Here is a 27,439-nt window from a genome sequence, read left to right on the forward strand (position 1 = left end):
AGGTTTGCGGTTACCATGGTGATGGGAGGCGGGCACGGGGGCGGGGAGGGCCTAGAGTTCGGTAACCGCAGCCAGGGCCTCGCCTCGGCTGCGGCAGCTCACGCAGAGGCCTGGCGGGACAGAAAGGCCGGGCTGGCGCGTGGCTAGGCCGTGACCTGGCCGTGGCCTCGGCAGCAAGGCCTCCCAGATGCCGGTTAGGGCTCTGCGGAGTAGAACGGAGGTTAGGCCCGGGCTGCGGGCCAGTTAAGAGGCGGGCGGGCCGCCTTGTTGGTGCGGAGTGGATGCGGCGGCGGCGATGGACGCCCTAGAGGAAGAGAGCTTCGCGCTTTCTTCGTAAGTGACACCGCCCAGCCCGGGACAACCTGGCGCCTGGCCTCGGCCTCCGCCGTTTGAAACGGGTGCCCTGGGGGACAGGGGGGACTGTCGAGGCTCCGCCCCAATTCCCGGTGTCCGTTCTGTTGCTGTCGCGCCCGCCGGCTTCAGGCCGGGGAGGCCTGGAATGCGGGGCGGGTGTCACTCAACGATCAACGCCTCCATCAGTCCCCCCCGACTCCCTCCTTCAGTCTTTCGTCGTCAGCAAAACCTGGCGGCTTTGAGCTGCCCAGGCCCGACCACGGGTCAGAGAACCCTGCACCGCCAGGGACTCCTGGTCTAGTTACCCCCCAACCCTGGCCAGGATCTCGCCCGCTCCGGCTCCGGGTTCACGCTCGCAAACTGATAGGTATGGGTTGATAGCGAAACTGCGGTGAGTAGAACCCACAGCAGGTAGATGCGGAGGAGCCTTAAGATGTTCTACGCGACCCTCTCCCCCCGTTTATTTCAGGTTTTCTGAAAAGTGGAGCCATTACGCCCATCTTCGATGTCGCAATGCGTTGAGTGTTTTTTGTTGTTATTGTTTGGAATTACTAGATTAGACAATAATCATTTTAAATCATTTTAATTGTTGAAGCTGAGTGACAGGAAGTTTACCTTGCTGGGGAGTTTTCCCCCGCATGATTGAAAGTGTCCAAATAATTTTTTTTTAACGACTTGAAACAGCACCTAATCCAGGCATATTTTTTCAGCTCTTCCGCCTCTGACGCAGAGTTTGATGCTGTGGTTGGATATTTAGAGAACATCATCATGGGTAAGCTTCCTCGCTAGTGTGACCTGTGCTCTTAGTTCTTACACCCCTGCTTTTAAGGACACTGACATCAACTTGGAGAGTTAATTCTTTTAAAAAGATTTTATTTATTTTAGAGGGGAAGGGAGGGAGAAAGGGAGAGGAACATCTATATGAGAGAAACACTGATCTGCTGCCTCTCACACGCCCCCCAACCAGCCCCAACCGGAACCTGGCCCACTCCCCAGGCATGTGCCCTGAGGGGGAATAGAACCAGAATGAGCCAGGGACCTTTACTTTGTGGGAGGATGCCCAACCCACTGAGCCACACTGGTCAGGGCAGAGTTAATTTTTAACAGAACACATCAAGTTGCGTATAGTTTTTAATGTAGCACAATGTAATAGTCAGCCTTACTGCAAGCAGCCCAGTACTGCTCAAAACAACTAGTGTCCCCAGATCCCGGAGGAGTCAGGACTTACTCGGAAAATCCAGCACCTAGAAGTTACGGGGCTTTTGGCAAAACTTCAGGAATTAATTGACCTCCTTTATTTCAGAGACTGTGAGCAGTCTACTTTTAGCATTTTTATGACATCAACCACAGTGTAATACACCACAGTTATAGCGCACACGTCCACGAAGAAATCAAGGTGTCATACTTCAGCTGGTTCTGCATTTCCTGTTTGTGGGTTCACTTTGGCATCCGTAAGCTCTACTAAGCAGTGAGCAGTAAGTGGCACCAGAGGTTTAAGACAACTATGAGAAAAAGCTACAGTCTGAGAAAATTTTGTCTATGGACTTCAAGTTTTCTGAGATTTAGGGAGACAACACTTCCTTGGTGTTACTAGCAGTATTTCTTAGTCTCGTTTAGTCTGAAAATCACTATCCCAGTTTTTGTATGTTTGGGTTTAGTAAAGGTCCGTGCCCTTAACCCTGTAAATACAGATGTTTCACCGTTAAGCTCTCATTCCACATGGGTCTGGGGATTTGGGGGAGACTGAGGGATACTTTGAGTTCTGCCCTTTAGGGGTACCCTGTATGCTGTGGGAAAATGAACCTTCTGTAAGCCCAGCGTATTTACCCCGAAGTCTGTTCAGCTGTTAAAATTTCCTATTTTCTGACATTTAAGTGTTTGCTGTGCACTGATCTCTTTGCATGAATTCTCATGCACATTCCACCTCGCCATCCTATATAATAGGAACTGTGATCACCCTGGTTTCCCAGGGGAAGAAACGTGCCCACGGTCACAGAGTTCCGAGTGGCCGAGGTGGTGTTTGAACCCAGGCCATCCAGCCTCTGTCCGAGCCCGTGCATTGACTCATCAGCTGCTTTCACCACTGCTGCTGGATTTAGGTTAAGATAAGAGAACCATTTTGTTCCTTTGTGGGAAAGTAACGTGAGGGAGCTCCTCACCCACCCCGTGCGGTGCGTGTGAAGCGAACTGGGCCACGGTGGTGACGGCTGCACGGCAGTGGGAAGGCACGCAACGCCACCAACCCGTACGCTTAAAATTAGTGAGATTTTGTGTTGTGAATATTTCGTTACAACTTCAAAAATAGTAATGAGACTATTGCTCTGTTAAAACACTGGTGCCCCATCCAACACTCCCTTGAAACACCCTGAGCGCTCTCTCCCCTAGACGTGGGCCACTAAGAAACCAGTTCTGACTTGTAATTCCCAACTATTTATAAATGAGCATGGTTTTCGTCTGCATTAAAAAGAATAATTCTTTTCATCGTGGTTCAGATGACGAGTTCCAGTTATTGCAGAGAAATTTCATGGAGAAGTACTACCAGGAGTTTGAAGACACAGAAGAGAATAAACTCACCTACACACCAATTTTTAACGAATATGTAAGTGGATTTCTGTTTCTCTTACCAGAGGTTAGGGTTTCATTAAAATGTGAATTTACAATTAAAAGATGCTGAAATTTGCCGTGATGGGTGTGGCTCAGTTGCTTGGCATTGTCCCGCAAACCAAAATGTTGCCAGTTCGAATCCTGGTCAGGGCACATGCCTGGGTTGCAGGTTTGGTTCCCAGTTGGGGCGTGTGGGAGGCACCCGATCAATGTTTCTCTCCCTCTTTCTCCCTCCTCCCCCTCTCTCTAAAAAATAAATAAAATCTTTTTTAAAAAGTGATGTTGAAATTTGCTTAACCTAAACCCTACCACCAGTACTCTGCCCATAATTCTAATTAGAGTCTGGTTCGGCCGTCGTCTCCTGTTGCTTTGCTCCACAACAGCTTTTGGGGCTGTTTTTCAAACGTTTGATCTTACCAACTTGTTTTAAAAGACATTTGCTTTCAGTTACTGTACGTGGCGTCACCACACCTCACATTTATACACTCTCGACCTTTTGGCTTTCACACACTGTGTTTTTCCTTCTAATCCAGTCAGGTAAGTGTGACTTAGGTAAAAGTAAAAACCAAGACCAGGATCACTCGTTGGTGGCAGAACTGAAACTAGAATCCAAGAGCTTCGATTCACGACCCTTGGGGTCTTTCCACTCTGCCCAGGTCCAGGGCTGCCCCCCCGCAGTGATCGCACCTGTCTGAGAAGGGCTGTGAGCCTGCAGGACTCTCTTCTCTTACCCAGAAGCGTGGCGTAGTCATGCAGGCTTCCCAAGCCACGCCTCAGCTCACAGGGAGCCCATGATCACCTCTGAGCACAGGCTTCCGTCTCTGAATGAAATTCCATCTGCCCAGGATGCAAGGCCCCTTCCCTTCACTCCTTACTTCCTGCCGCAGGGCGGGAGCCCCCCACTGCTGTCCCTGGTGACCTGAGAGCTCCTGTGTTATTTCGGTATAACGACCCACCAGTGCCTCTCCTGGTAGGCCCGGCAAGTCCTCCTCCAGGATGGTGGCCGTGGTTTGGTTCTCTTTGGCATCCCCAGCACTCAACCCGGAGCCTGGCACGTAGAACAGGCTCTCTCAGTCCAGGCTTTCCGAAGAGAAGTCTCGTGGTCTGACAGAGGCCCTTTCTGCCATTACAGATCTCCTTGGTAGAGAAGTACATCGAGGAACAGCTGCTGGAGCGGATTCCGGGGTTCAGCATGGCGGCCTTCACGACAACTCTGCAGTGAGTGGGGCCCTACCCGCATCCCGCCGTTCTGCACCCACCGCCTCCTCCCGCCTGCGGAAAAGACCCCCTTTGGTCTTCAGTGTGCGAACATCAAGGCTTAGCGCACTTGGCGGTTGGGTCCCGGGTAGGAGGGCCCCGAAACCTTTGAGCGAATCTCGGGGAGACTGTGTTTGACCATTCACGCATGAACCGGCCCTCCTGTGCGTTGCAGGCACCATAAAGATGAAGTGGCCGGTGACATATTCGACATGCTGCTCACGTTTACCGATTTTCTGGCTTTTAAGGAAATGTTTCTGGACTACAAAGCAGTAAGTCACTTTTTCTTTCTGTTTTCGGTTTTGTTTTTACTGAGTCACTCCTGCCTGTTGAGTTAGTCCCGCTGAGCCGCTTGGAAAGCTCCAGATAGAACTGCTGCCCGCACCACCTCCTGCTTCTCCCTGGAAGCCTGGCCGGGAGCAGCCAGTGGGTATCAGAAGAGTGAGCCGCTGTCCTCCGGTAGGGACCCGGGACCCTCACCGGGAATTGCATTCTCATGTTTTGGTGACACAGGTCCCAGGGACCTCTTAGGGTCCCTAAATAATCAAAAGGACAAAACTAAAAGGCAGGCCTAATTCAGCTTTGCCTTTCTTAAAATGCAAGCTCTTAAATAGGAAAAGCAGATGTTTCTCAGCGAAGAGAGGTGCGTTTTTAAAAACTGACCAGGGCCTGTGCTGAGCAAAAATGCAAATAACTCCCCCCGCCCCTGCCCCCGCGTGCTCCCTGGCAGTCCACACTCCCACCCTGAGCGCCTCCTCCCCAGGCCAGGGCTCTGAGTTAGAAAGGACGGTTTTCTGTTTCTTGCCTCTTGAAGTTGTTTCTTTCCCCATGTAGGAAAAAGAAGGCCGGGCACTGGACTTAAGCAGCGGTTTAGTGGTGACTTCATTGTGCAAGTCGTCCTGTCTGCCAGCTTCCCAGAACAGCCTGCGGCACTAGTCCCACCGCTGGCAGTGAGATTGTGCTGGGCCCTGGCAGCCCAGTGGCTTTGGCTAGAGATGGAAGAATAGATCTTAGAGTGTCCAGCTCTGTTCTGTGAATCTTCATTCCTGTGTCAAGTATTGATGAGTAAAAAAACAACTATGTGACCCCTCCTAGGACCCGCTTCTTCAGAAGAACCTGTGCTCAGTAACCCTGTATCCTCCCTAAGGGGACATTTCTCAGGGGCCGGAGCCAGGCCCTGCTGCAGGCCCACGCCCAGCATCCATGGTGGTGTGTCAGCACACAGGTCTCAGGCCTTCGCCTCCGTGGGGCTCTTACCGTGTGGGAGCTTCCACCTCGGGCTTCACTCAAGCCAGCTGCCTGTCTTGAAGTCCCTGGAGCTCGTATTGTCATGGCGAGTCTTGGCCGTAGGAATGAACCGAGAGATGTCCTTTATGTCCTTTACCTGAAAGCTACACGTTCAAGTCCGTTTCTGGTCTTCCGTTTGCAGTCCTGTGTCACCATGTCTTCTGCTGGTCCCGATGTAGTCCCCGTTTCTAGAACTCTCTTGTAAGCATTTTTAAAAAATACTTTTATAGATAAATACTCAGGCTAACCTAGTGGCTATAATCTTGGAACTTCCACGATTACCCACTTTAAGATCAAAGTATTATATGCGTATGCTCTTTAGTTGTTAGTTGTTAGGGCAAGGAGAGAGCAAATGCTTTCTGCACCGGCACCCGTCTCTCCGGGCACCGGGAGCGCGTGCGCCTGCGGGAAGTAGACTGAAGGCGTCCTTCTCTCCTTCCCCAAGCATGTTAGTGTGCAGGCTTGCTTTAACTCATTCTGTGTAAATCAGCGCACTGGCCTCTCTGCTGGGGTAGGGTCTGCAATCGCTGCTTCTGGCCAAAACTCTTCCCACCAAGGCAATGTCCCGCTGGTCCAGCTCAGCAGGAGTAGGGACAGCAAACAGCTTTATGGCCCGCCTGTCTGCTCTGGTCGGTGCGTCGGCTTAGCACAGTGCTTGCCGGACGGAAATGTAAAACGTGCTGCCACGTCTCTGGGAAGAGAGAGCAGTTCTGTTCCCAATGTGCACCTTAGATTTTGTTTTTAGGTAAAAATAAGAATCTGTATTGACTTTTCACTTGGCTGTTCTAGTTTTAAACGATGACGTATAGACTCTGTTTTTGTCCTGATGTGGCGCTTACTAAATACATTTGCACTGTGAGTAAAATCTGAGGTGTTTTGCAAGAACCATGATTCTAAACGAGACGTTTCTGTTCTTCACTGGAGCCGCTGCCGTCCCGTTGGCCCTGCTTTGGTCCCTCAAGGCAAAGGCACCCAGAGCCAGCTCTTTAAAATGCTTCCTCACCTGGGCTTGCGTTCCCCTGTCTTTTCATCAGCAGGCCTGCCCACGTAGGTGGGGCCCGCTGGAGGCACTTACTGTCAGTTCCCCTGGTTGAGAAAAGGCAGGTGGACAAGTGTAGAGATGAAATTATGAAAAAAGAATGAGACGAAAGCAAATGCTTCTTTACACCGTTTCCCACCCAGAGAGAATCAAGTTTGTAGCTTAGCGTTAGAAGACAGGCTTCCCGACTTCTTTTAAACAAGCCAGAAGTCTCTGTCCAAATAGAAATGTGTGTCCTGTGCCACCTGGGGCTCCGCCCAGCCTGGGGGGAGGAGCCTGGCATTCCCCCCCAGCCCCAGGAGACAACTGCGTTCCCATTTCCTTCTCGCCTACGGGGAAACTATCCACCCAGACCGCGGGATCTAAGGATCAGGGAGCCATTGCCCCGAACCAAAGTGTGTTGCTTGTCTAAGCGTGTTTACATTTCCACTGAAATAGGCTGTGTCTTAGGGTGTCTGCAACCTGTGAGACTTGCCTGGGTTTTGTTCTGTCTTAAGCCTCAAAAGAAACTGAACTCTGATGGCTTAATTCTGGCAAGCCCGTGCTTCCTCAGCCGGAGACATTCGAGGGTGAAAGGGAATGCTGTTAGTACTTACACCGGGACAGCAGACGTGACCCGGGACACGCTCAGCCGACTCAGTGCCCCTTCCCTTCGTGAAGGAGTCGCTCATCCACAGGGGTTTGCATCTAGGTACATAGAAGGACCAAGGGGGTGCCCAGAAATGCCTCTGACTCATTATTCAGAGCTTGTTGCTCTGTGGTAGCAGAAAAACAAGCTTGGGAGGAACCCCCCGCCCGTTCTCTCTGTTCATCAGTTGAGCAGGGCCACTTGTCTCTGAACGTCACAAACATTCCAGAAGGTGACATAACAGCAGTCTGAGTTCAACACGACCAGACTTGCCTAAAGCTAGGACGACTAGAAGATTCACTGTTAAGCTGAGACCCTTTGAGAATAAAGGGGATGCTATCACACTGAGGCCAGGACAAGCGGCGCACGCCGGACCCGGTGTAAGGAAGCAGGCAGGATGTGGCCGGCGGTGCCGACTGACTCCAGAACTGGTATTGCCCCCTTCTGGACATTTGGAACCTTTGGATTCTCTTATCCTGCAGCTTGGAGTTTATAAACATCCACAACCATGATTCTGCAACACCTTTTCAAATAAGTTCTTCCATCTTTATTTTTGTAAAAAACAAAACATAACAAAACACAAAAAGACTGAAAACAGTGGTCACCACCAAGCACATGACAACTCCCCGAGCAAGGTCTCGGTGCCCTCCCTCCTCCATGTCCCACGTGTCTAATCAACAGTGTCAGGGAAGCGGTCGGCACTGACGTTAGCTTTTCCCAAAGGGACGCTGCAAAAAGGCCTTCGAGACAGGTTTTCATCATTGAGAAGCTGCTTAAAACCAATTTGCTTTTAATAAGCAGTATGTCTGTGACACAGGAAAGGGAGACCGTGCTGTCAGAAACGTCTCCCTACAGGTGACATGGTGGTCCGGGGGAGCGTGGGTCGGAGTCGTGTCTTCAGGAATCAGAATGGTCTCGTGAGCTTGCTCAGCGCTGCTGGAGCCACGACTATGAAGACGCATACACACTGCTTGTTAGGCTTACTCTACGGCGGGTCAGGGCCGCGGCTCTGAGTCCTCGTTAGTGTGTTTAGTGCTGGTGAGAAAGCTGGGCCCTGCCTTGGACGCTGAGGTCCTCTATGAAGACAAAGCAGGGACAGTGAGCCCCGTACCCCCGTCACCTTCTGCTGAATAAGGGGGAGGAGGAAGCAGAGGTGGAGGAGGTCTCAGCAGTTGGCCTCTTTCCAACCCCTGTGCATGCCAACTCGGGCCAAGCCAGAGGGAGGATCCTGATTCCTTAGGAGTGTTGGCTGAGCCCAAGTCTGATGGTCAGCGAGGAGCAAGTGCAGTCCCTTCTGGGCCGAGCCGCACCGTGACCCGGCCGTGGCCTTCAGCCCCAGGGTGGGCCTGGGCCCCGGTGGTTCAGGCGTAGCCGCCGGCCATCTGACTGGTGGCTGCGTTGCTGCCCACTCCTCGCCAGCTCTGGAAGCTGAAGAAAGCGCTCACTCCATAGGCAATCATCACTAAACACGCAAAGAACTGCAAGAGGAGAGAAGACACCAAACCTGAGCCATCTGCAGCGTGGCTCGGGACGGACAGCCTGGGACCGGCACAGTTAAACCTAGGCCTTCAGTGAGCCGGGCCCAGCTGCTCTGGCAGCCGCACCAACCCCTCCTTAGCCTACACCCATTGCTGACATTACACCCCACCGGGGGGCCATCGACCACCAGGCAAGGTGCACGGTGAGGGCGACTGGACGGCATGCTAGCCCGAGTGGCTGAGGGGCAGGAGCCACGTGAGACACACCAGGGAGTTCGTTTTAAAAAGGCAACATTCCAGGGCTACCCTAGGAATTTTCTGGAATCTGTTCATACACAGCTGCTTTCAGAAGCCCCGTGTCTCGGTCTTAGTGCCCGAGTTCACAGATTTCAGAACCGTCCTCACCGGGAAGACTGCAGAAACCAAGTGCTGGTCTGGACCCTGCCCTCCCCTGGACTTGGCTGAAGTGTGTTACCTCTCTGAGCCTCAGTTTCCCTGCCTGTCAGAAGGGCCTGGTGGTCCCTGTCCTGAGAGGCAGGGTCTGTGCAGGGCCTTGTGGAGGGGGCTGCCTGACAGAGCCCGGGTTTGGGCTTCATGGGAGAGCCTGCGAGTCCCACAGAAAGGTCTTAACCAAAAGGTTTGACACACGCCCTTTGCAAGGTAGAGACGGGCGACAGTTTGTAACAGTTTCTCAGAGGCGGCGTATGACCCTAAATCAGTGCGCCATGACTGACTGACAGCCAAGTTCAACAGTTAACCCCAAACTCCCCTTCACCACAAGGTACTTCCCAAGCACTGTGGTTCTCAGGGTCTTACTGTCAATTGGGGAAGACAGAAAGTCAGCTTGGCTCCTGTGGGACTTGCTGAGATTAGGAGAACTCGGGAGGTGGCGGGCGCCTGGCCTCAAGCCAGGGAGCAGCGGGGGTCCGGGGGCGCAGCCCTAGCTTTGGCAGGCCCACTGGCACTGCCAGGGAACCATACTCACGGAGGCAGCCGCACGCTGGTTATACGGCCGGGTGCCCTTCAGGGATGTCTGCTCGACCGCAGCGGAGCAGGTGATGAAGGCCGTGATGTAGAGAACGGTGGCACCCACGTTAAATATCATCAACTGGGGGGTGGGGAGAAGGGAGAACTGGCTTAGGACATGCACCTCCCAGTAACTGACACCTCCCGGTTCCCACCGGCACATGCCTTAGTAGCCAGGACGGGCTGGCGCTTGAGGATGGGGCCAGGGACACGTGGGCCTGGCACATGCTCTGCCCGGAGGCCCTGTGAGCAGGGGTGCATTCGGCCAAGGCCAAGGGGAGGGGAAACGATGGGAAGGCCTGCAGGGAGCTGGTCAGGGGCCGCGACCCTCGCACCAGGTAGAACCCATTCCCCATGGTGAGAGGCCCACCCAGCCTGGCTCTGCATGCACCAGCTAAAGAACAAGAGGCCACTCCTCCCTGTCCGCTCAGGGCCAAGCCCAGGCCCCCTTCAGGTTGCCACTGCCAGCCTTGGGGCAGGGTTGGGGGGTGGCCTCACTTCCCTCTCTGCCCCTGGTGGGAGGAATCTTTTTACTCTTTGGCCCACCCTAGACTCAAGGCCCCACATCAAACACTCACCTGGCGTTTGATGTGGTGCCTTGAGCCTAGGGTGGGACAAAGAGTAAACAGATTCAGTGAGCTGACAGCCAGGCCCGGTGCCGCTTCTCAGTGCTTGGCCCCTGGAGCCAGTCAGGGGACTGCACGCCGGCGACCTCAGACATGCTTGGTTCATGCCACAGATCATTTTTTAAATTGCCAACATCGTAATATTAGATTTCACATGAAAACCTGGAGATCTCATTAAGATCTTTCCACCATAAAATACCGGAAGGTTCAGCACGGGGGGCTGTTTTCCCACTAACAGCAGCTGGAGACGATGGCCAACCCCTGCAGGCCGACGGGTTCCAGCCTCCCCAGACCCCCTTGCTGACCCACCCCACACATCTTGCCTCCCCAGGAGGGGGCTTTGTAGCCCCCATCCCAGAAAACTCCCACCTGGCAGTCCCAATCCAGCCCTCTGTAGATGCAGGCAAGCCCTCCCTGCCCTCTCTGCTAGAAGGTCCAGGAGTGTGAGACACGGCCCCGCTGCCCTGGCCCGGGACAGGAGCCCCTGCCAGGAGCTCCTGCCATCAGCAGCTGGGGCAGAGAGACACCCAGACCCCTCCACCCCCAGAAGCACGGGGTGGGGGCTGGACCCCAGCCATGAAGTCAGCCGCCCCTCCTCACCCCGGGATCTTCCCTCCAAGCCCGGCACCCGCTGCCAACACCGCCTGGCTCCTGCCAGTGGTGTCAAGACCTAACAAACCCGTTCTGTCCCGGGGATGACTCACGTTTCCGCGCTTTAAAAAGTCATTGAATTCCAAACAATGCCGCCCAGTCCGAGCCCTGCTTGTCTTACAGTCATGTGCCTCTCTCTGCGCCCTGAGCGCCTCAGACCCCAGCTGCAGGGGTTTTCCGGGTCAGGGCAAAGACCGCAGCACTTTCTGCGTCCGGCCCGGGTGCTTCCTATGGACGCTTTTGGTCCCCAGGAGGAGGCTGACCTGGGTAAACCTGGGATGCCACCCTCCCCAGGCTGCAGGGCTTCACCCTGGAGGTGGTGGGCGGATGGCCCCGCCACACCTGAACGCATCCTGCATGCACCCGGGCCCGGCCTGGGTATTCCCACCCAGCCAGCCCAGCCTCCAGACACCCTCTGCAACACAGGTTCCAACTCTGCCTGCCCCCAAATGAAAAATATTTTCAAGACTCCAAATGCCTTCTTGTGTCTTCCTCCAACAGCCCCTCACTTCCACTCCCTTTCCTGGACAAAGTCAAGCCCGTGTCCTCTCTGGCCCATGCTCTGGGCGCTCAGAAAACCTGAACACCCAGCCACTTCTCATTTTGGGAGGGTGACACAGGCACAACCAGCCCCCGAAGCAGAGGGCTCAGCCCTGGAGCCGTCCCAGCGCACCCACCCAGACTTACCACCAGCGGCCAGGGCACCCTGTACAACTTCATGTGCAGCTGAAACAGGTAGAGGACGAAGAAGACGATTGTCACCAGCCAGAGGAAGACAGCGACGAACATCACCCAGCCGTAGGCCGGGTACAGGTGGTATGGGGTGTCGGCAATCAGGGCCCACACCAGCAGCCCCAGCACCTGGAGGGAAGAGACAGGGCCGGAGTCAGCCAGAGCCCCCAGCACTCGGGCTGCAGGCCACAGAGCAGGGTCCCCCGGCTCCACACATTCGGGCTCCCTCACACTTCCATCTAGTCAAGAAATATCATTCCACTCCACCTGCACAGCACTGCGGGTCTCGGCTGAGATGTGGTATGTTCCAGGTCCCCCACTCCTCCGACCTGGATTCCAGAACCCTCTCGGGTGCTCACGTGGCTCCCCAGGCACCCACCCCCCGGACCGGCATTCTCTTTCCTTCCCCAGACTGGGAGCTCCCCCAGGGCAGGACTGCCTCACTCAAGGCTGCCTCCAGGCACCCAGTCCAGGGCCTGGGCACTGCCAAGGGCTTCCTAAAAGCTGCTGAAAGGAAGATGAAGTCACTAGCACACCTGAGGGACAGACAGACTCCTGGAGGTGGGAAAGCAAACAACCTGTGTGTGTCCTCTGGGTAAGAGCCACCTGGCGCCCCTACCACCCTGTGCATCCCACCTGCTCTGACTTGCCTAGTTGCCCCTCTACACAGGTGTTACCAATCCCACCTTGCGGGTGAAACTGGACCTCAGAGAAGCCAAGCTGTCTGTCCCCCGGTTCTGACGTGGCAGTGTGGGCCCTCACATCCTGGCAGACGGATGGGTAGATGCTAACAGCAAGGACTCCAGAGGCGACTGCCTGGTTTAAAACGCCCCTCCCCGCACCTGCCGAGTGACCCTGGGCAGATGGGCAAGCTCTCTGTGCTTCCGTCGCCTCGTCTGTCCGGTGAGTGTGATGACATCACCGGGGTGTGTTAAAGACCAGGAGGAGTTCATGGACTAGACTGAGTGTGATGGAGCATTTGCTTTTATTATTCCCAGTGGGTCCGCGGTGCCCGCCCCACCCCTCTAGGCCACGGGGGGTTCCGCACAGGTTCCCCAGGGGAACACGGCACAGTGGGGCCCCCAGGGGGAACACGGCACAGTGGGCCCCACACAGTGCCAGCTCTGAGGCAGGGAGCTCAGGGGAGGCTCACGTGTGGCTCCGTACACGTGGCTGCCCTGGCCTCCCCTGCCCTCCCTCCTCCACCGTGACATTCTGGAACCCCTGGCCAGCGAGGCATGCTCGGGGCCGGCCACTGAGGGGAAGGAGGTCTGCTTCCCTCCCAATGGGGCTTTGGAAAAAGGCTCCACGGCTGATGAAAACCCACCGGAAGAGCAGTGTCCAGGCAAGTGGTACTGACGCTCACAGTGACCTTGTCACCAGCCCAAGATGAGCCAACTCTCAGATTGTAGAAAAGCCACTCCGGAGCGAGACCCACCTCTGGCTGCCGGTTTTGGGGGACAAAGCTCAGAGCTGTGTGACCCGGGGCATGCGCCATCCCCTCTCTGTGGGCTCCCCTGGGCACCTCTAAGCGAGGTCCGCCCACTAGAATGCAGGCCCTGTGAGGAATCCTGGTTTGTTCATTGCCGAGTCTCCAGCGCCCAGCATATAATACCTGCTCAATAAATACGTGCTCAGGAGCAGGTGGGCCTCCACCTCCCTCATCTGTAATGGGGTGGAAACCCACCCTGCGTGGGTGCTGTGTGCTAGGAGAGGAAGCAGGTGTGAACTGGTGAATCTGCCCGTGTGACCAGCACAGACAGGCTCGAGGTGGCCTGGGTGGGGGCCCACTTTGCAGGTGAGGCAGGTGGCCCAGGGAGCACAGCCTTGCCAGCTGTCATGTAAGCTGGGGACAGAGCCCTTCTTAATGAAGACGGAGAGCCAGCGGGTCTCAGCAGAGAGCCCCTCCCACTCCTTTGCCCCCATCCTTAGGATGCCCTGCTGAAACAGACTGTCCTGAAGCAACACGTCCCAGGCCCTCCCCAGTGACAACTGGGCAGGGCAGGGACGAATGATTGTCTTCCCCCTTGAAGCGGGGTCCTTCAGGGACCGTGCCATGGGGTTGCCAGGCTCCAACGACCTGAAGGGAAGTCAGGCAACACCATGAAATGAAGACTAAGAAAAGACCAACTCAGGTTTACACGAACGTACACCTGCCAGTTATCAGCATTACCACTCACACACTTGGTCACCGGCCACCTCACATGCCCCCGGCTCTGGGCCAGGCGTCAGGCAAGCTCCTCCCCTTTGATGTCACTCCCCCCACAGCCCTCCCATCAGTGGGTACTATTTACAACCCCCATTTCCCAAACAGCTAGGAGGGAAATGTGCTGGGGTTACTCGCAGTCACCCATGGGTAAAAGGGCAGGGCAGGGCAGGATTTGAACCCCAATCTGTCCCCCTTGGGAACCCGGGCCCCTAAGAGTTATTTAGTGATGGCATCACAAAATAAGGACACTCCAGCTGGCTCCGAGGACCAGGCCCGCTGGCGCCCAGGCTGCCCCACCCCCGCCCTGCCCTCCCACCCAGCCCTGGTTTCCAGACCAACGAGCGCAGCCTCCGGGAGATGGAGCTGCTGGGTTGGCAGAGGGAATTTCTAGCTTTCCTTCTGGCCTCACTGCCCTGGCCCTGGGCCCAGGGCGCCACCTCGGTTTCTGCCCTAGAACAAGGAAGGTTCATTCCTCTCTCCGAACCAGACTGACCGGCTCCTCCCCACAGCCACTCCTCATCTCCTCTGTCCCAGCCCCAAGAATCCAAAGGGAGCACCCCCACCCAGGGCTCCACAGAGACTCCAGTCAAGAATGCAGCCCCCCCTTTTTTTTTCTGAAAATGTAAAGATTTTGGGTTAGGAATGTTCTGTTTAAATGAGGACTGTCAAAAAGGACACATCCATATATGCCCCAGGACCTTTGCGCCTCCAAAAAGAATTTCTAAATTGGCTAACAGACATTTTTGTTAAAATCACCCGCGGGATCAGAGCGGAGAGAGATTCGGCACAAACACCAGACCAAGAGGCATTCCTTGGTCAGCGTAGGCCCTAACCCAGTGAGGAGTGTCCTTAGGAGAGGGGAACTGGACACCGAGACACACACAGAGAACGCCACGTGAGGGCGGAGGCAGAGAGTGGAGGGATATGACTCCAAACCAAGGAACGCCACGGACCGCTGGCAACCAGCACGAGCTGGGAGAGAGGCACAGGACAGACTCTCCTTCAGGACCCGCAGCGGGAGCCAACCCTGCGGACACCTTGATCTTGGACTCCCCGCCTCCAGAACTGGGAGAGAACACACTTCTGTTGTTTTCAGCGCACCCCCCCACCCTTTGGGGTACTTTTGATATGGCTGCCCTGGCACACGACCGCACAGCTTCCTCAGCTACTCCGAACCCACGGATGGAGTCCGGTCTGATTTCACTGGGCAGGCCGGCACTGCTCTAGGGAAGCCTGGCCTGTTAACTCTCCGGGCTCAAGCTCTGCTGCCGCCACCTGGCCAGCTGCAGGCCCGTGGGCACCCTGCCAGCGCGCTCTGCCTCAGCACCCTCTCATCAAAGTGTGCCGACCCCACGGGGTAGCTCTGAGCTGCGCGTGAAGACCTGTACAGGAGGAGCCAAAGCAGGTTTAGCAGGTTTACAGCTGTTCGCCTGGAAAAGGACGTGCAGGAGATGAGCGTTACCACAGCTTTATTAACTCGGAAGCGTGTCCCCGAGCGCCTGTCCCCCTGCTTGTGCCCACGCCACACATAAGGTGCTTACACCAGCACCCACCACAGACTCCACCCTCAGTGCATGCTCGACCTCGTTATCACTCTCAGAGGCGAGAGGGCCGTTTCCAGTTCATTCTCGGTGTCCAGTGCCCTTGGGTCTCACAGCCTGTACTGGTGTGAGACTCGTAAGGGTGTGATACCCAGGGAGATATTTAGTGTATCTAAACTTAAGCACCAGGCACCGTGCTGGGCAGATAACGGCCCTATGCCAAGGTGGGTCCCACGCATCTGTCAGATAAGGCAGATGGACTTCTCAGAAGGGGAGGCCCCAGAAGTCCACCCAGCCCAGCCGCAGGATGCTGTACTCCTGTCCCTCGTAGGCTGAGGGCCCCTGGGCAGGACGCGTTACCCCTTTAGACCTCGGTCTTCCCCTCTGTGCAGGGGGCCTCGGTCTTCCCCTCTGTGCAGGGGGACCTCGGTCTTCCCCTCTGTGAGTGGGACCTCGGTCTTCCCCACTGTACAATGTTCTCCAAGGCAGCCAGAACACCTAACTTTTCAAGAGGCACAGGAATCTGACTTCCTATGTGAAATCCTTGGCTTTTTAAACATTAAAAATGAAACCGAATGTCTTAGAAAAGTGCAGGTACAAGGCCCGCCCGTCAGCCCCCAGGACTTCCTCTCCCCACTGCACCATCTGGGAAACTGAGGCGCAGGCCAATGACGCGAACCCTCTCCTGGGGCTCCCCCTCCCAGGGACACATCTGGACATCTGAGGACACTCAGAACTTGGCTGGCCAGGCCCAGCCTCCACCCCCGCCCTGGCCCTTCTCCCTATAGTGAAAGGGACTTTATGGGGACAAAAAGCCACCTATTGTGTCACAGGAGACAAAGGCGCAGGGGACACAGGCTCCAGGCGCCTGAACTGGCCACAACAAACAACTCTGCATGCCACCCCCTCCCTGTGCAGAGGGTCAGGCCTGGGGGGCAGGCTGCTCGGAATTCCCGCGCTGCGCACTCTGAGCGTTAGATTCACAGCGAGAGCAGGCTCAGAACCCCGCAGAGCTGACCACAGGACCTGTGGGGCGGTGGGGCATCCCGCCCCTCTGAGCCTCGCTTTCCTTATCTGAAAAGTGGGTATGAGTTACCCCACCGAGTAAATCGAGTCCTTCAGTGGTTGAGCAAACTCTCCTGAGGGCCGCTCTGTGCCAGGGGTGGCAGGGAGCCGGAGGCCAAGGTCCCTGCCCCATGTAGCTCCCAGCATTGGCGGTCACAGGGAAGGGGGTGATGACAGGTCGCCTCCAGGGCTCCCCAAAGGCGGCCTCCCTCATGTGACCTGTTATTCCTGAGTCCCAGGATTCAGAGCTAGACTTTGGAAATTCACAGAGATGGAAGAGGTTCCTACACACCCGCCCCAGCAGCCCGGCCACCCCCAGAGGTGGTCCAGCCCTTCATGCACCCTGCAGGTCAGGGACCCCACTGCCACTACTGTTCGTGGGTGGTCTCCCTCAGGACTGGAGAAAAATCTTCCCCACACGAAGCTCGAACGGCCTCCTGCTTACCCTCCCACCTGGGTTCCCACTCAGCGCGCTGGGGGCCCTTGAGTCACACCCCCAAGGTCTCCCCTGGCTCTCAGAGCAAGTGGCAGTGCTCCTTGGTGAAGCTCTGGGAATTTAATCCTGACCTACCTGCCCTCCTCCTCTACCTCCCCTAGTCCCTCAGGAGTCTCCGGGCCTACCACGCCTACCTGCACCTCCAGACCCCATCGACCTACACAGAGCCTTTCCAGGAAGCCCTTGGCCCCCCTGTAAAGCCCCAGGTCACATCCAGCCCAGCCCCTGCCTTGCTCACCCTACCACACCCATCGCAAGGAAGCCAAGGCACTTGGAAGGTCTGGACCTGACAGGGGAGCGCTGAGGCCCAGCAGGTGGGGGTACCTGGAGGACTCCGAAACCCAGGGTGAAAGGACACTCCCCTGGAGACCAATTGGTTTGGCGGGAACATGGAGGCCCTGGAGGCCAGAACAGAGAGGGACAGGGGCTGACCCTGAACTCTAGGTGGAGGTGTTCTCAGCACCCCAGGCAGGCCCCCATCAGCCCTCCAGAGACAGCTGGCTGTTGGGAGCGTGTGGAACCTCCTTAGAACTCCATGAGACCTGCCCTCGGCCTGCTGGGGAACAGGAGGGGCGCTAATGTGAGGGTCTTCTCTATTCCCCGACTTCTTCCCGAGACCCTGGCTCTAGTCCTGGCTCTGGCACAAATATTCTGGGAGACCTTGAGTGAGATGAGCACATCTTAACTTCAAGGAGGTGGGGTGACCCCATCCTGCTAACTTCACACAGAGTGGCTGATGTCTGGCAACCTCCCCTCCCTCCCCCACCCGTATGAAAGCCCAGGTCTGTTGCCTAGCAGCTCATCTGCCAGGCCCTGCCTGACCTTTGGCACTTGCCTTCCTGCCCTCCCCTCTCTGTGAGACCCTGGGGTGCCACCCTGGCCTCTCCCCCTTGGGCAAACAGGAGGGACCAACCCAGCCCAACAGCAAAGGACCTGTATCCAGGGTGGGGCTCACCGGGTTCTCAAGAAAAACAGCTCCCGGCCCCCAGTCAGGTTCCTGTTCACCTTGGGGACCTGGCAGAACCCCTGCAGTTCCCCCGGACCACCTATGAGCAGGACATCGGGACCTGGTCCTCCCTGAATTCCTCCAAACAACTCACCAGCTGACGAGGGGTGACCAACACCGGGCCCTACCAGGCGCTCAGAAACAACAGCTGGCCACCGCCTTCGGACAGCCTTGCAGCCCTTCCCCTACCCCCGCCAGCCTCCACTGTGGGGCCGTGCGCCTCACCCTCTTTCCGCTACAGATGGCTAAGAAAACAGCCCAAGGCCGGTCCGCTGAATTCCGGACTGTTGCTTGCCGCTGTGTGACCCTGGGAAACGGCCTTCCCCTCTCTGGGCCTGATGGACCTTCAAGGGCCACCTTCCTAGCTTTCGCAGTGCGTACGAACTACCCACACTATTTTCTTCTCGATTTGCATTTACTTGAAAGATTTTTTGATAACTTTATTTATTTTTGAAATACATAATACATATGACACGGTGGATAACATGTCATATCTGTCCCTTCCCCAGAGTGGTTTCTCACATGCCTCTCCAAAACCCATGTCATGCACACACACACACACACACACACACACACTTCAGACAGATGGAGGGCCTGCGCTGAGTCTGTGGGCATCGCTCCCATCCAAGTGACCGTGACCTGCGCGCAGTTTACCCCCTTCCTTCGGTTAACCGCAGGGCCTGGGGACTGTCCATCACATACAGAGCTGTCTGTTTTCTCTGCGTGGTAAGGGCACCTCTCCACCACTGCACAGATGTGTCATTATGGAACCAGTCCTCACTGGTGAATGTATTCGTGTCACACAAATGAGTCCAGCATTTGAAAAGGAAACTTTTAAATCACAAAAAAGGTGGGGAACCAGCATTATCTGCCACAGTAGCAGCTGGTTGTAACACTAAGTACAACAAACACGTAACAACGTCACTGTACCCTAGACAGCCGCAGTTGCCTGCCAGGGTCCAGAGCTCCCTGTTTTTCAGAGGGGAGGGGGAATGGGAAGGTGTTAAAGACACTTCGGCACTAACCTGAGGCTGTCCCCTCTAGTAGTCTTTCAGGAGTATGACCCACTGTGGGTGAGGCGACAGTCTCCCAGTTCTACACAGAATTGCTTTATTGCCTCGGAGGGAGGAAGTCCGAACTCTGAACCGATTTCCAGAAACCAGAAAGAAAGAAAGAAGTTCAGCAACATAAAAACAAAAGCCTGTGAGGCAAAGAAAACACTGTGAGCAAAGTCAAAAACAAACTAGGAAAATAAAACTTGCAAACCTGGAGAGCTGGGGGCGACTGGTGAGACACAGACCGCCAGCTCAGCCCACGGGGAAGGACCACACACAGACGAGGAAAGACTGATGGCCCTTCAACATATTTGAAAAAGGTCAGCCTCGCTCATAAGAGAACTACAGAATAACGCCACGGTGACCTGCCATGTTGCCTGCCAGACTGGGGCACATGGTGAGGCCACGGGGATGGGCACTCTACCAGATGGTACCCTGGGGGCCAGGTGGGACCCCTATGGGGGCACTGGGCAATCGATATCAAAATCACGAACACACACACCCGAGCCAGCAGTCCACTTTTGGAAACGCACTGCGCAGGTGCACTCAGGGGCTCGTGCAACACCAGGAAGACCTCAAGTGTGTCAACACGGGGGCAGGCCCTGCCAATCAAAGTCACACCACAGCCGCACAAGGGCCTCTGCGCAAGCCAGCACACTCCACACACTGAGACCAAAGGACCCCCGGACACATTTCTAAGTGAAAAGGGTGCAGAAGGACATGGACAGACTAGATCCCGTGGGTAAAATGGGGAGAGGTGGGACTCTACAGCCACATTTGCACAGATCTCCTTAAAAACATATTGGGGCCGCAGCTAGGTAGCTCAGTTGGTTAGAGCATCGTCCTGATACGCCAAGGTTGTAGGTTTGATCCCAGGTCAGGGCACGTACAAGAATCAACTAATGAATGCATAAATAAGTGGAACAACAAATTAATGTTTCTCTCGCTCTCCTTTCTCTAAAATCAGTAAATAAAATTTAGAAGAAAAAAAAAACGGTGCCCGGGAAATGAGGAAGAGTTTCAACGCTAACCGAAAGGGACAGATTTTTTTCCACTGTGCTCTTTCCCACTCCATTGGACTCCCGAGCGTTGTAATATATTACTTATTAAAGACATTAAGTAAATAAAGGCTTAGAGAAAGGACACACGCAGTTCAACGTGCGCTGACACAGAACATCCTGGGTAGACCGCGGAGGGGAAGAGAGCGTGGCCAGGCACGTGCACGCGGGGCTCCCCTCCGTGTTTTCTTAAGTGAGGACAGGGGTTCTACATAGAAACACCGACTGGCCCTGGGACACTACGCACGAGGGTGGCCGCCCTGCAGGCCTGGTCTGGGACAAGAAAGACTATTTCCATTGACAACTCTTGGTACCGTGTGAAGGTGTTGTGGTAGGGCAATAATATTTTTTTCAAACAATAAAATAATTTTTCAATGGGTCCGTCAACAGAGAAATGGCTAAATGAGAGGGGGCTACCCTGACACTATGGGGTACCCCTAAAGAGTGCACAGGAGGGAGACAGCTCTGTATGGCGTGAAGGGACTGCTGGTGCATTGGGTGTGAGAAAAGCAACTTCGTGAGCAAAGAATACAGAATAAAACCATCAATGTTTTACTTTTAACCAGCAGGATAGAGAACTGCAAACACCCCAAAATGGGGGTCCCCTTGGGGAGAGGGGTTGGTGACTCAAGAATAACTTCAGCCTCACCTGTAACAGGTTTTTGTTTTTTAAGGAGAATGTGTTCTTATATTTATTATATAATTATAAGTTAATTCCAAACAGTCAACACCCTCCCCCCAAGCAGCAACAGGGGAGGTGGGCGGAGCTAACAATACAAAGCCCTGGTTTGCTGTGTTGGAGGAAGCGGCCTGAGAGCGCAGGGCCTGGAACCCACAGATCTCAGAGGTAAGGAAAGCCCTGGGAGACCCCGACCCTGCGGCACAACCAACCTCTGCTCACACCTCTCAGACCTGAATGACCTCGTCTAGGCAGCCCCTGCCTGGAGGTCAGAATTGACCTTCAGGCCCCGCCCTGCCCTCCTACCTGGAGAGGAATTGGACTGCCTGCTGGGGTGGAAGTCCCAGCCAGGATGGCCAGGAGGAAGAACTTTCCAAAACTCCCAAGTGCACCAGGATGGAGCAGGCCACCTTGAGAGGGACTGAGCTCCCTGTCCCTGGAAGCATGCAAGCTCATGTTGAACATGCACCAAAGGACCTCCGGTAGCTAGACTAAGAGCCCTAGGATTCTATGACACTGTGAACCCTAAGGGCCCTCCATTCCTACGTACTCTGTGCTAAGCCCTTTGTAGGCATTATCTTCCACGGTCCTCACACCCTACCATCACCATTTCACAGGCAAGGAAACTGAGGCTCTGGGACATCAGGGAATTTACCCAAGATCACACAGCCAGGAAGGGGCAGAGGCAGGATTTGAATCCAATCTCCCTGTTTCCAGGCCTGTGCTCCCACCAATACCCTCAGCATCACCATGCTGGATCACTGTGATTGGATGCAGGTGAGGCCTCTGATCCACTTACTCATCTGCAAACTAGGAATTGTGTGGCTACTTCCTGATCCCAGGAGGCAGGAGGAAGGCTAGACGGTGTCCCAGACACAACGGCTCTATTACCATTCAGCTTCTACATCCTGGCCCTCAAGGATGCTCTTGCATAAGCTCTGGTTGGTTCTGACCCTCCTTTGTACTGCCTCCTACCATTTAACTAAGCCCTTCAGAGCCCACAGCTGTCCCAGAGCCCACAGCTGTCCCGGAGCCCTCCTGAGTGGCCCTGGCTCCTGATGGTCTCCCTTCCTGAAGTCCCTCCCCTTCCCCATCCCCTCAAAACAACAAATAACCCAATAAAAACAGGAAGCATAGCTAAAGCCAGCCTCTGCATGCCCAGATCCCAGTGCAAAGCCCAGCTCTGCCACTCCGCCCCATGACCCTGGGCAAGTTTCTCACCCTCTCTGAGCCTGTTCCTGCATCATCTTTCTCCCCAGGACTTGGGGAGGATTTAAAACATAAGAAACATGTGGTCATGGCAGCCACTTTGTACTTACTCTATAAAGGCTTTGGGATGAGCCATAAGCTGGAATTAACCACACCCTCCACAACCTCCCCACACCCCTGGCCACACAAAGATCTGCAGCATCGAACCTCCACGTTTTTATAACCAAAAGAGTTGCCTCTAGATCAAATTTACCTACTTCTTTTCCTAAGATGCTAGCTGCATAAATTCATGTTTTCCTTCTTTGCCCAGGCTGCTAGGAAGCTCAACAAAGAGTAACAGCCTTAAATTTCCTTCAAATTGCTGTTACAATGATCTCCTTTTAGCTTTGTTTAAGTCAATTGCCCTCACTCCCACACCCCTACACACACCAACGACTTTAGAAAATACATTCTTCTGTCTTATGTGACTTAAAATCATATTCCATCTAATGTTCTTTTAGAACTAGGTGAGGTTGGGTTGGGGGGCAGCGATAAATCAGTGAACAATGAGGTTGGCTCCTTAGGGCACATTTAATACCAAGCAAAGAGCAAGCACATCTTCTCCACCCCTCTCCTCTCAGCACATCTGGACCGCCTCACCAGGTCCTGGGAAACAGAGAGGTCTGGTGGGGCTTTGGCTCTCACCTTCCCACTTACCACCTCCTCTCTGCAGCCGTTCCTTCAGCACCAGACCCTGGGCCTGGTGAGAGCTTAGCAGAGTGTGCTCATGTAGAGCACAGGTAGCTCAGTTGGTTAAAGCATTCTCCCAGTGTGCCAAGGTTGCAGGTTCGATCCCTGGTACATTCAATCAATGCAGTATATAAAGGGGACGACAAATCAATCTCTCTCAGTATCTCTCTCCCCCCTCCCCCCTCCCCCTCTCCGGATGTGAGCCCCAGTTTCCTCACCCCTAAAAGGGGAATATAAGAAGGCATACAAAGCCCTTGTCAAAAAGGGTCTGGACCCTAGTGGGTTCCCAGGAGATGGTGGTACCTGCTGAGTGAACCCCCCATCTTAGACCCAGTGGAACTTGCCTGTTTCCCGTTGCCAGAGAAACGGCTCAGGAAGCAGCTTCTCCCAGATACAGATAAGGTGCAGGTCTGCACTCTCATAGGAGACCCTCATCCTCCAGGCCCCAAAAGCCCTGCCAGGAGGGCAGGGGAAGACCAGTCCCTGGGAGTCTGGAGACTGAAGTGCCAATCTCTACCACCAGACTATGTTCCATCCAGACCTCAGTGTCTGCATCTGTGTGATGGGCCCAAACGTGCAGGACAGAGACTCAGGCCTCCTCTGGAGCAAGCTACCTAGGGCCTTGGAGGCACAGCAGAATGCTCCTCTTATTCCAAATTCCTCTAATTCCATTTATTCCAACTCCCTGTTCAAATGCAAAGGGAGGGATGCTCAACTCCTGTCTACCAGGAGCAAACCTTAAGGATCCACCCACCTAAGCCCTCAGCCCAGCAGCGACCCCTCTGCTCGTCCCAGACCACCTAAGTCTGCCAGCGAACACCGTCACCCTCTTTCTGGCCACCCCAGAAACAAGTGCTTCAATTCCAGTCTCACCAACCTGTGGGCTCCTCCCCCCAAACCTCCTTTCTCCTTTCAGTCCCCAAGCCTCGGCTCACAGGATACCCTGCCTATTGCAATTTTTTTTTAATGTTCATTTATTGCTTTTAGAGAAGAGAGAAAGGGAGAGGAAGGGGTGGGGAGAAAGAGAGAGTGAGAAACCTCAATTTGCAGTTCCACTTATTCATGCACTCCTTGGTTGATTCTTGTATGTGCCCAGACCGGGGATGGAACCTGCAACCCAAAAGGCGAAGATGTTCTAAGCTACTGAGCTACCGGGCTGGGCAGGCCAGGCACCCTGCGCTTTGAACGCCCTTTCCTTACCAGGCCGCAGATTTCAGTGAAGTCCCTGCTCCTCCAAGAAACTTCCTGCACTCAGAACTGACCGCCTTCTCCACTGCCCCAGGGCCCCCGAGCTTCCTTCCCGCTCCCTGCTGCGCCATTCACTACCACCCAGAGCCTAGCACGAAGCCTCACTCCAGATTTAAGTTAGTCCCTGACCACACACCTCACCTCCTCCGCCACCCCTCCCCCATCTCCAAAACAACTCCTGGAAGAGAACTAAAAATGTAGATTTCTGGACTGCACTTCCTGAGATTCAAATTCCAATTCCACATTTTTTCCGGGGGTGGGGACCAAGACTCTACCTTTTAAACAAACCCCTTCAGGAGAATCTGGGGCTGGGGTGCAGAGGGCGGGCGGGAGGAGGGGGGCGAGGGACGGCGCGGCTCACAAGGAGAGAATTGAGAAATTCATAAATAGAGATAGCACTGACTCGGGAGGCAGAGGGGCGCCAAAAGGGAGATTTGTTCTCAGGGCACCCCTCCTTCCAGACTGAGCCTGGCACCCTGGCCAGGACCTGGCAGTGGGGGGAGGGCAGGAGAGGCCCTAAAAGAAAATGGATCCTGGCCCATCCCCAAATCCCCCTAGTCCCCTGAAAATGGCCCAGGCCCTCAGCTGGGGGACGGCCTCCCACAGGGGCAGCCACCCAGCTTCCAGACTCGCTCGAGAGGGAACTTGACACCCCCAGGCCCGTGATGAGTGTGTGTGTGCGGGAGGCGGGAGGGGTTCCCATCCGTCAGCCAGCAGCTAGGTCGTCAGAGGATCTGAAGACAGAGGGGTCTCACCCCTGGCTTCCCACAAGTCACTCCCCCGAGCGCTGGGCGCGGTGTCTCGGTCCGCTAGGCCGGCCAAACCGGCTGGAACCCGGCGGGTCACCCGGTGGAAGCCAGAAGGGCCTGGCTCCCGCGCGAGGCCCCATAGGGCCGAGCCTAAGTGCATGGACTGGATCGGATGTGCCCTCTCGATTAGACCAGGAGTGTTCTGGGGTAGAGCCACACGGAGAGTGTCAGCCGAGAACGGACTTCGATTTTGGCTGAGTCCTCTGGAGGTGTGGGGCGTTGTCTTTGCAAAGACAGAGACAGAGTCCTCCGCAGTGACAGTCCTCCGCTTCTGTGGGTGGCCTCTGGTGACCACCCGGGGGGCTAGTGGGGCGTTGGAGTGGGCACCCAGACCCGGTGCGTGTGCTCGCAGGGACGGCAACGGGGACTTTCAGGATGAGAGGGATCTCGGGGGCGTCGGTCCTACAGGTAGGAACGGCGTGTCGGGGCCCGTGTGATCCTGGGTTGGCGGTGTATGGGGTGCTGAGAAGGGCCTCCCCGGAACCCCGATCCCCCCGGGGCCCCGTGCGCGCTCACCAGTTGCAGCAGCATGAGCGCTCCGAGGATGGAGCGCACGAAGCCCAGGTCTGGGCGCAGTGCGGAGACCGAGGCGCCAGCGCCCTGCGCGGGGCTGCTGGTCCGTGTGCTCACTTTAGACGGGAACTCGGCCATCGCGGCTTCACTCGCCTCCCGGAGGTCGCCCCTGCAGCCGTCGCCGCCCCTCCCGCGGTGGGCACCGGCTCCTGCGCGGCTCCTCCCGGGGGACCCCGCTCCAGCCGCTGCTCCCCGAGGGATCCGACGAGAGGGAGCCGGGAGCAGCCAGGTGCGGTGGTGCCCCAGCCCCGCCCAGCCGCGGGACCCGCCCCTTTAACCCTTTGCTCCCTGCGGGCAGCTCCAGCCTGCGGACAAATGAAGTGGCGTCTGTCTACTTTACTGACGGAAACACTGAGGCCGCGGTCAGTGAGATGGCTCGCCAGAACCAGCCTAGACAGCTGCGCGGTTCTGTCCCGGGGAAGGCCGCCTGCCGGGAATTTACACCGCTGCTCCGCGCCCTCCTAGCCGGTAACAGCTACTGGCTGTCTCCCAGGTGTCTCTAGGGCGCTGGGGGCCTTTGGCCAGCCCCTGAGCCTCTCTTTGCCCTCTCCTTAAAGCGGGATCAGCATCCCGGGAGACCAAGCACCCTGCAGGGGAGATCTGTGTCAACTGTGGGTGCATGTGACTCAGTTGAGGTGCTTTTCCCGTATGGACACACTGAGCAGTAACTTAGAAGATCTGCGACCCTCCCGTTTCCTCTGCTGTGATGTAGGGAACGAAAGGACCTGCCTCACGGAGCTGTTGTGCAGAATAAAGGAAGCCCCTGGGACGCTGTGGGGCGGGGTGTCACTCGGAAGGTGGGAATGATGTTGGAGTTCCGGTTTCACTGCCCCACCCGCACCCTGAAACACACAAGCACACCCCCACACACCCCTCAAGTCTCGGAGGCTCGCACAGATGACATTTTATCCATCAACCAGTGTTTGCTGAGTGCCTGCTGCACATCAGGCCCTGGAGGTTCAGCAGGGAGCAAGCCAGACAAGGCCTTCCTGGGTCCCCGTTTTCTCGTGGGGTGACAAGTAGTAAACTGGGGAGAGAGAAAAATAACTTCGGATAATGCCAAGTGCTATGACTAAAACGGGGGGCGGGGCAGGGAGCGACAGGCAACGTTTAGATAGAGTGGTCAAAGAAGACCCCTTAGGGAAGGTGACGTGTGCAGACACCTGACTCAGAAGCAGGGACCTGCCCTGGGGAGATCTGGGGGAAGAAGTAAGTGCAAAGGCCCTGCGGCAGGGCAATGCTGGACAGTTTGAAAGAAGATCGCTGGTGGCTGGGGCAGAGTGAGGGTGCGATGTGACCCCGGGTCAGGGACTGGGTTACGGAGGGCTATTTAGATCATTCTATTAGTTTCCTGTGGCTGCTGGAACAAATTGTCCCGAACTCGGTGGCTTAAAAGAACAGAAACGTATTCTCTCACAGTTCTAGAGGCCAGAGTCTGAACTCAGCTTCATTGACCCAAAATCAAGGTCAGCCAGACTGCTGTTCCTCTGGAGCACGGATGGGAGCCTCTGCTCCAGTGTCCTGTAGCTTCTCATGGTGGCTGTTGGCATTCCTTGACTTGGGACCTCATCACCTCAGTCTCTGCCTCTGTGGTCACATTGCCTCCTCTTCTGTCTGTATCCAATCTCTGCCTCTCCCTTGTAAAGACGGCTGTGATTGGATTAAGGTCCACCCAGGTAATCCAGGATATCCCTCCTTCATCCAGAACCTTAGTTTCATCTGCAAAGACCCTTCTTTATGAAGTAAAAGTTGCACTTTCCAGGATAGGGTCTGATGTTTTTGGTGGCCATTATTCATTCTACAGGGTAGTGGAGGGAGTTAACTTTTTTTTTCCCTCCAAGCAGGAGAGTGGCAAATTCTTCCTTGAAAATATCACTGGTTGATGCTGACTTAACCCTTTACCCACTCAACTGGATGTTCAAGGGCTTCCTCCCAACACACCGGACTCCACCCCCCAGCAGGCACTCAGGAAAGGAGGGGGGCTTCTTGGTGGCTGCAGGACGCTTACCCAGAGACCAGCCTCCCTGCTTACTGCTCGAGCCCAAGTGCAGAACAAAGCGCTTGGGTAAACCATTAATTT

General features: G+C 55.4%; 2 protein-coding genes across 2 annotated transcripts; one reads left to right on the forward strand and one right to left on the reverse strand.

Annotated features, from left to right (window-relative positions):
• Positions 1–33: 33 nt before the first annotated feature.
• ARL2BP (ARF like GTPase 2 binding protein) lies at positions 34–6,393 on the forward strand. Its single transcript, XM_024551411.4, has 6 exons — positions 34–333; positions 1,065–1,126; positions 2,847–2,953; positions 4,091–4,176; positions 4,391–4,487; positions 5,050–6,393. The coding sequence occupies exons 1-6, from the start codon at positions 296–298 to the stop codon at positions 5,149–5,151; spliced, it is 492 nt and encodes a 163-aa protein (XP_024407179.1). The 5' UTR covers positions 34–295; the 3' UTR covers positions 5,152–6,393.
• A 1,297-nt stretch (positions 6,394–7,690) lies between these two features.
• PLLP (plasmolipin) lies at positions 7,691–25,588 on the reverse strand. Its single transcript, XM_024551410.4, has 4 exons — positions 25,303–25,588; positions 11,638–11,811; positions 9,633–9,755; positions 7,691–8,647 (listed from the first exon to the last, which is right to left on the reverse strand). Exons 1-4 carry the CDS (start codon positions 25,435–25,437, stop codon positions 8,531–8,533), a joined length of 549 nt encoding a protein of 182 aa, XP_024407178.2. The 5' UTR covers positions 25,438–25,588; the 3' UTR covers positions 7,691–8,530.
• Positions 25,589–27,439: the final 1,851 nt, after the last annotated feature.

Source organism: Desmodus rotundus, chromosome 12 (genome assembly GCF_022682495.2).
Source record: "Desmodus rotundus isolate HL8 chromosome 12, HLdesRot8A.1, whole genome shotgun sequence".
Lineage (NCBI taxonomy): Eukaryota > Metazoa > Chordata > Mammalia > Chiroptera > Phyllostomidae > Desmodus > Desmodus rotundus.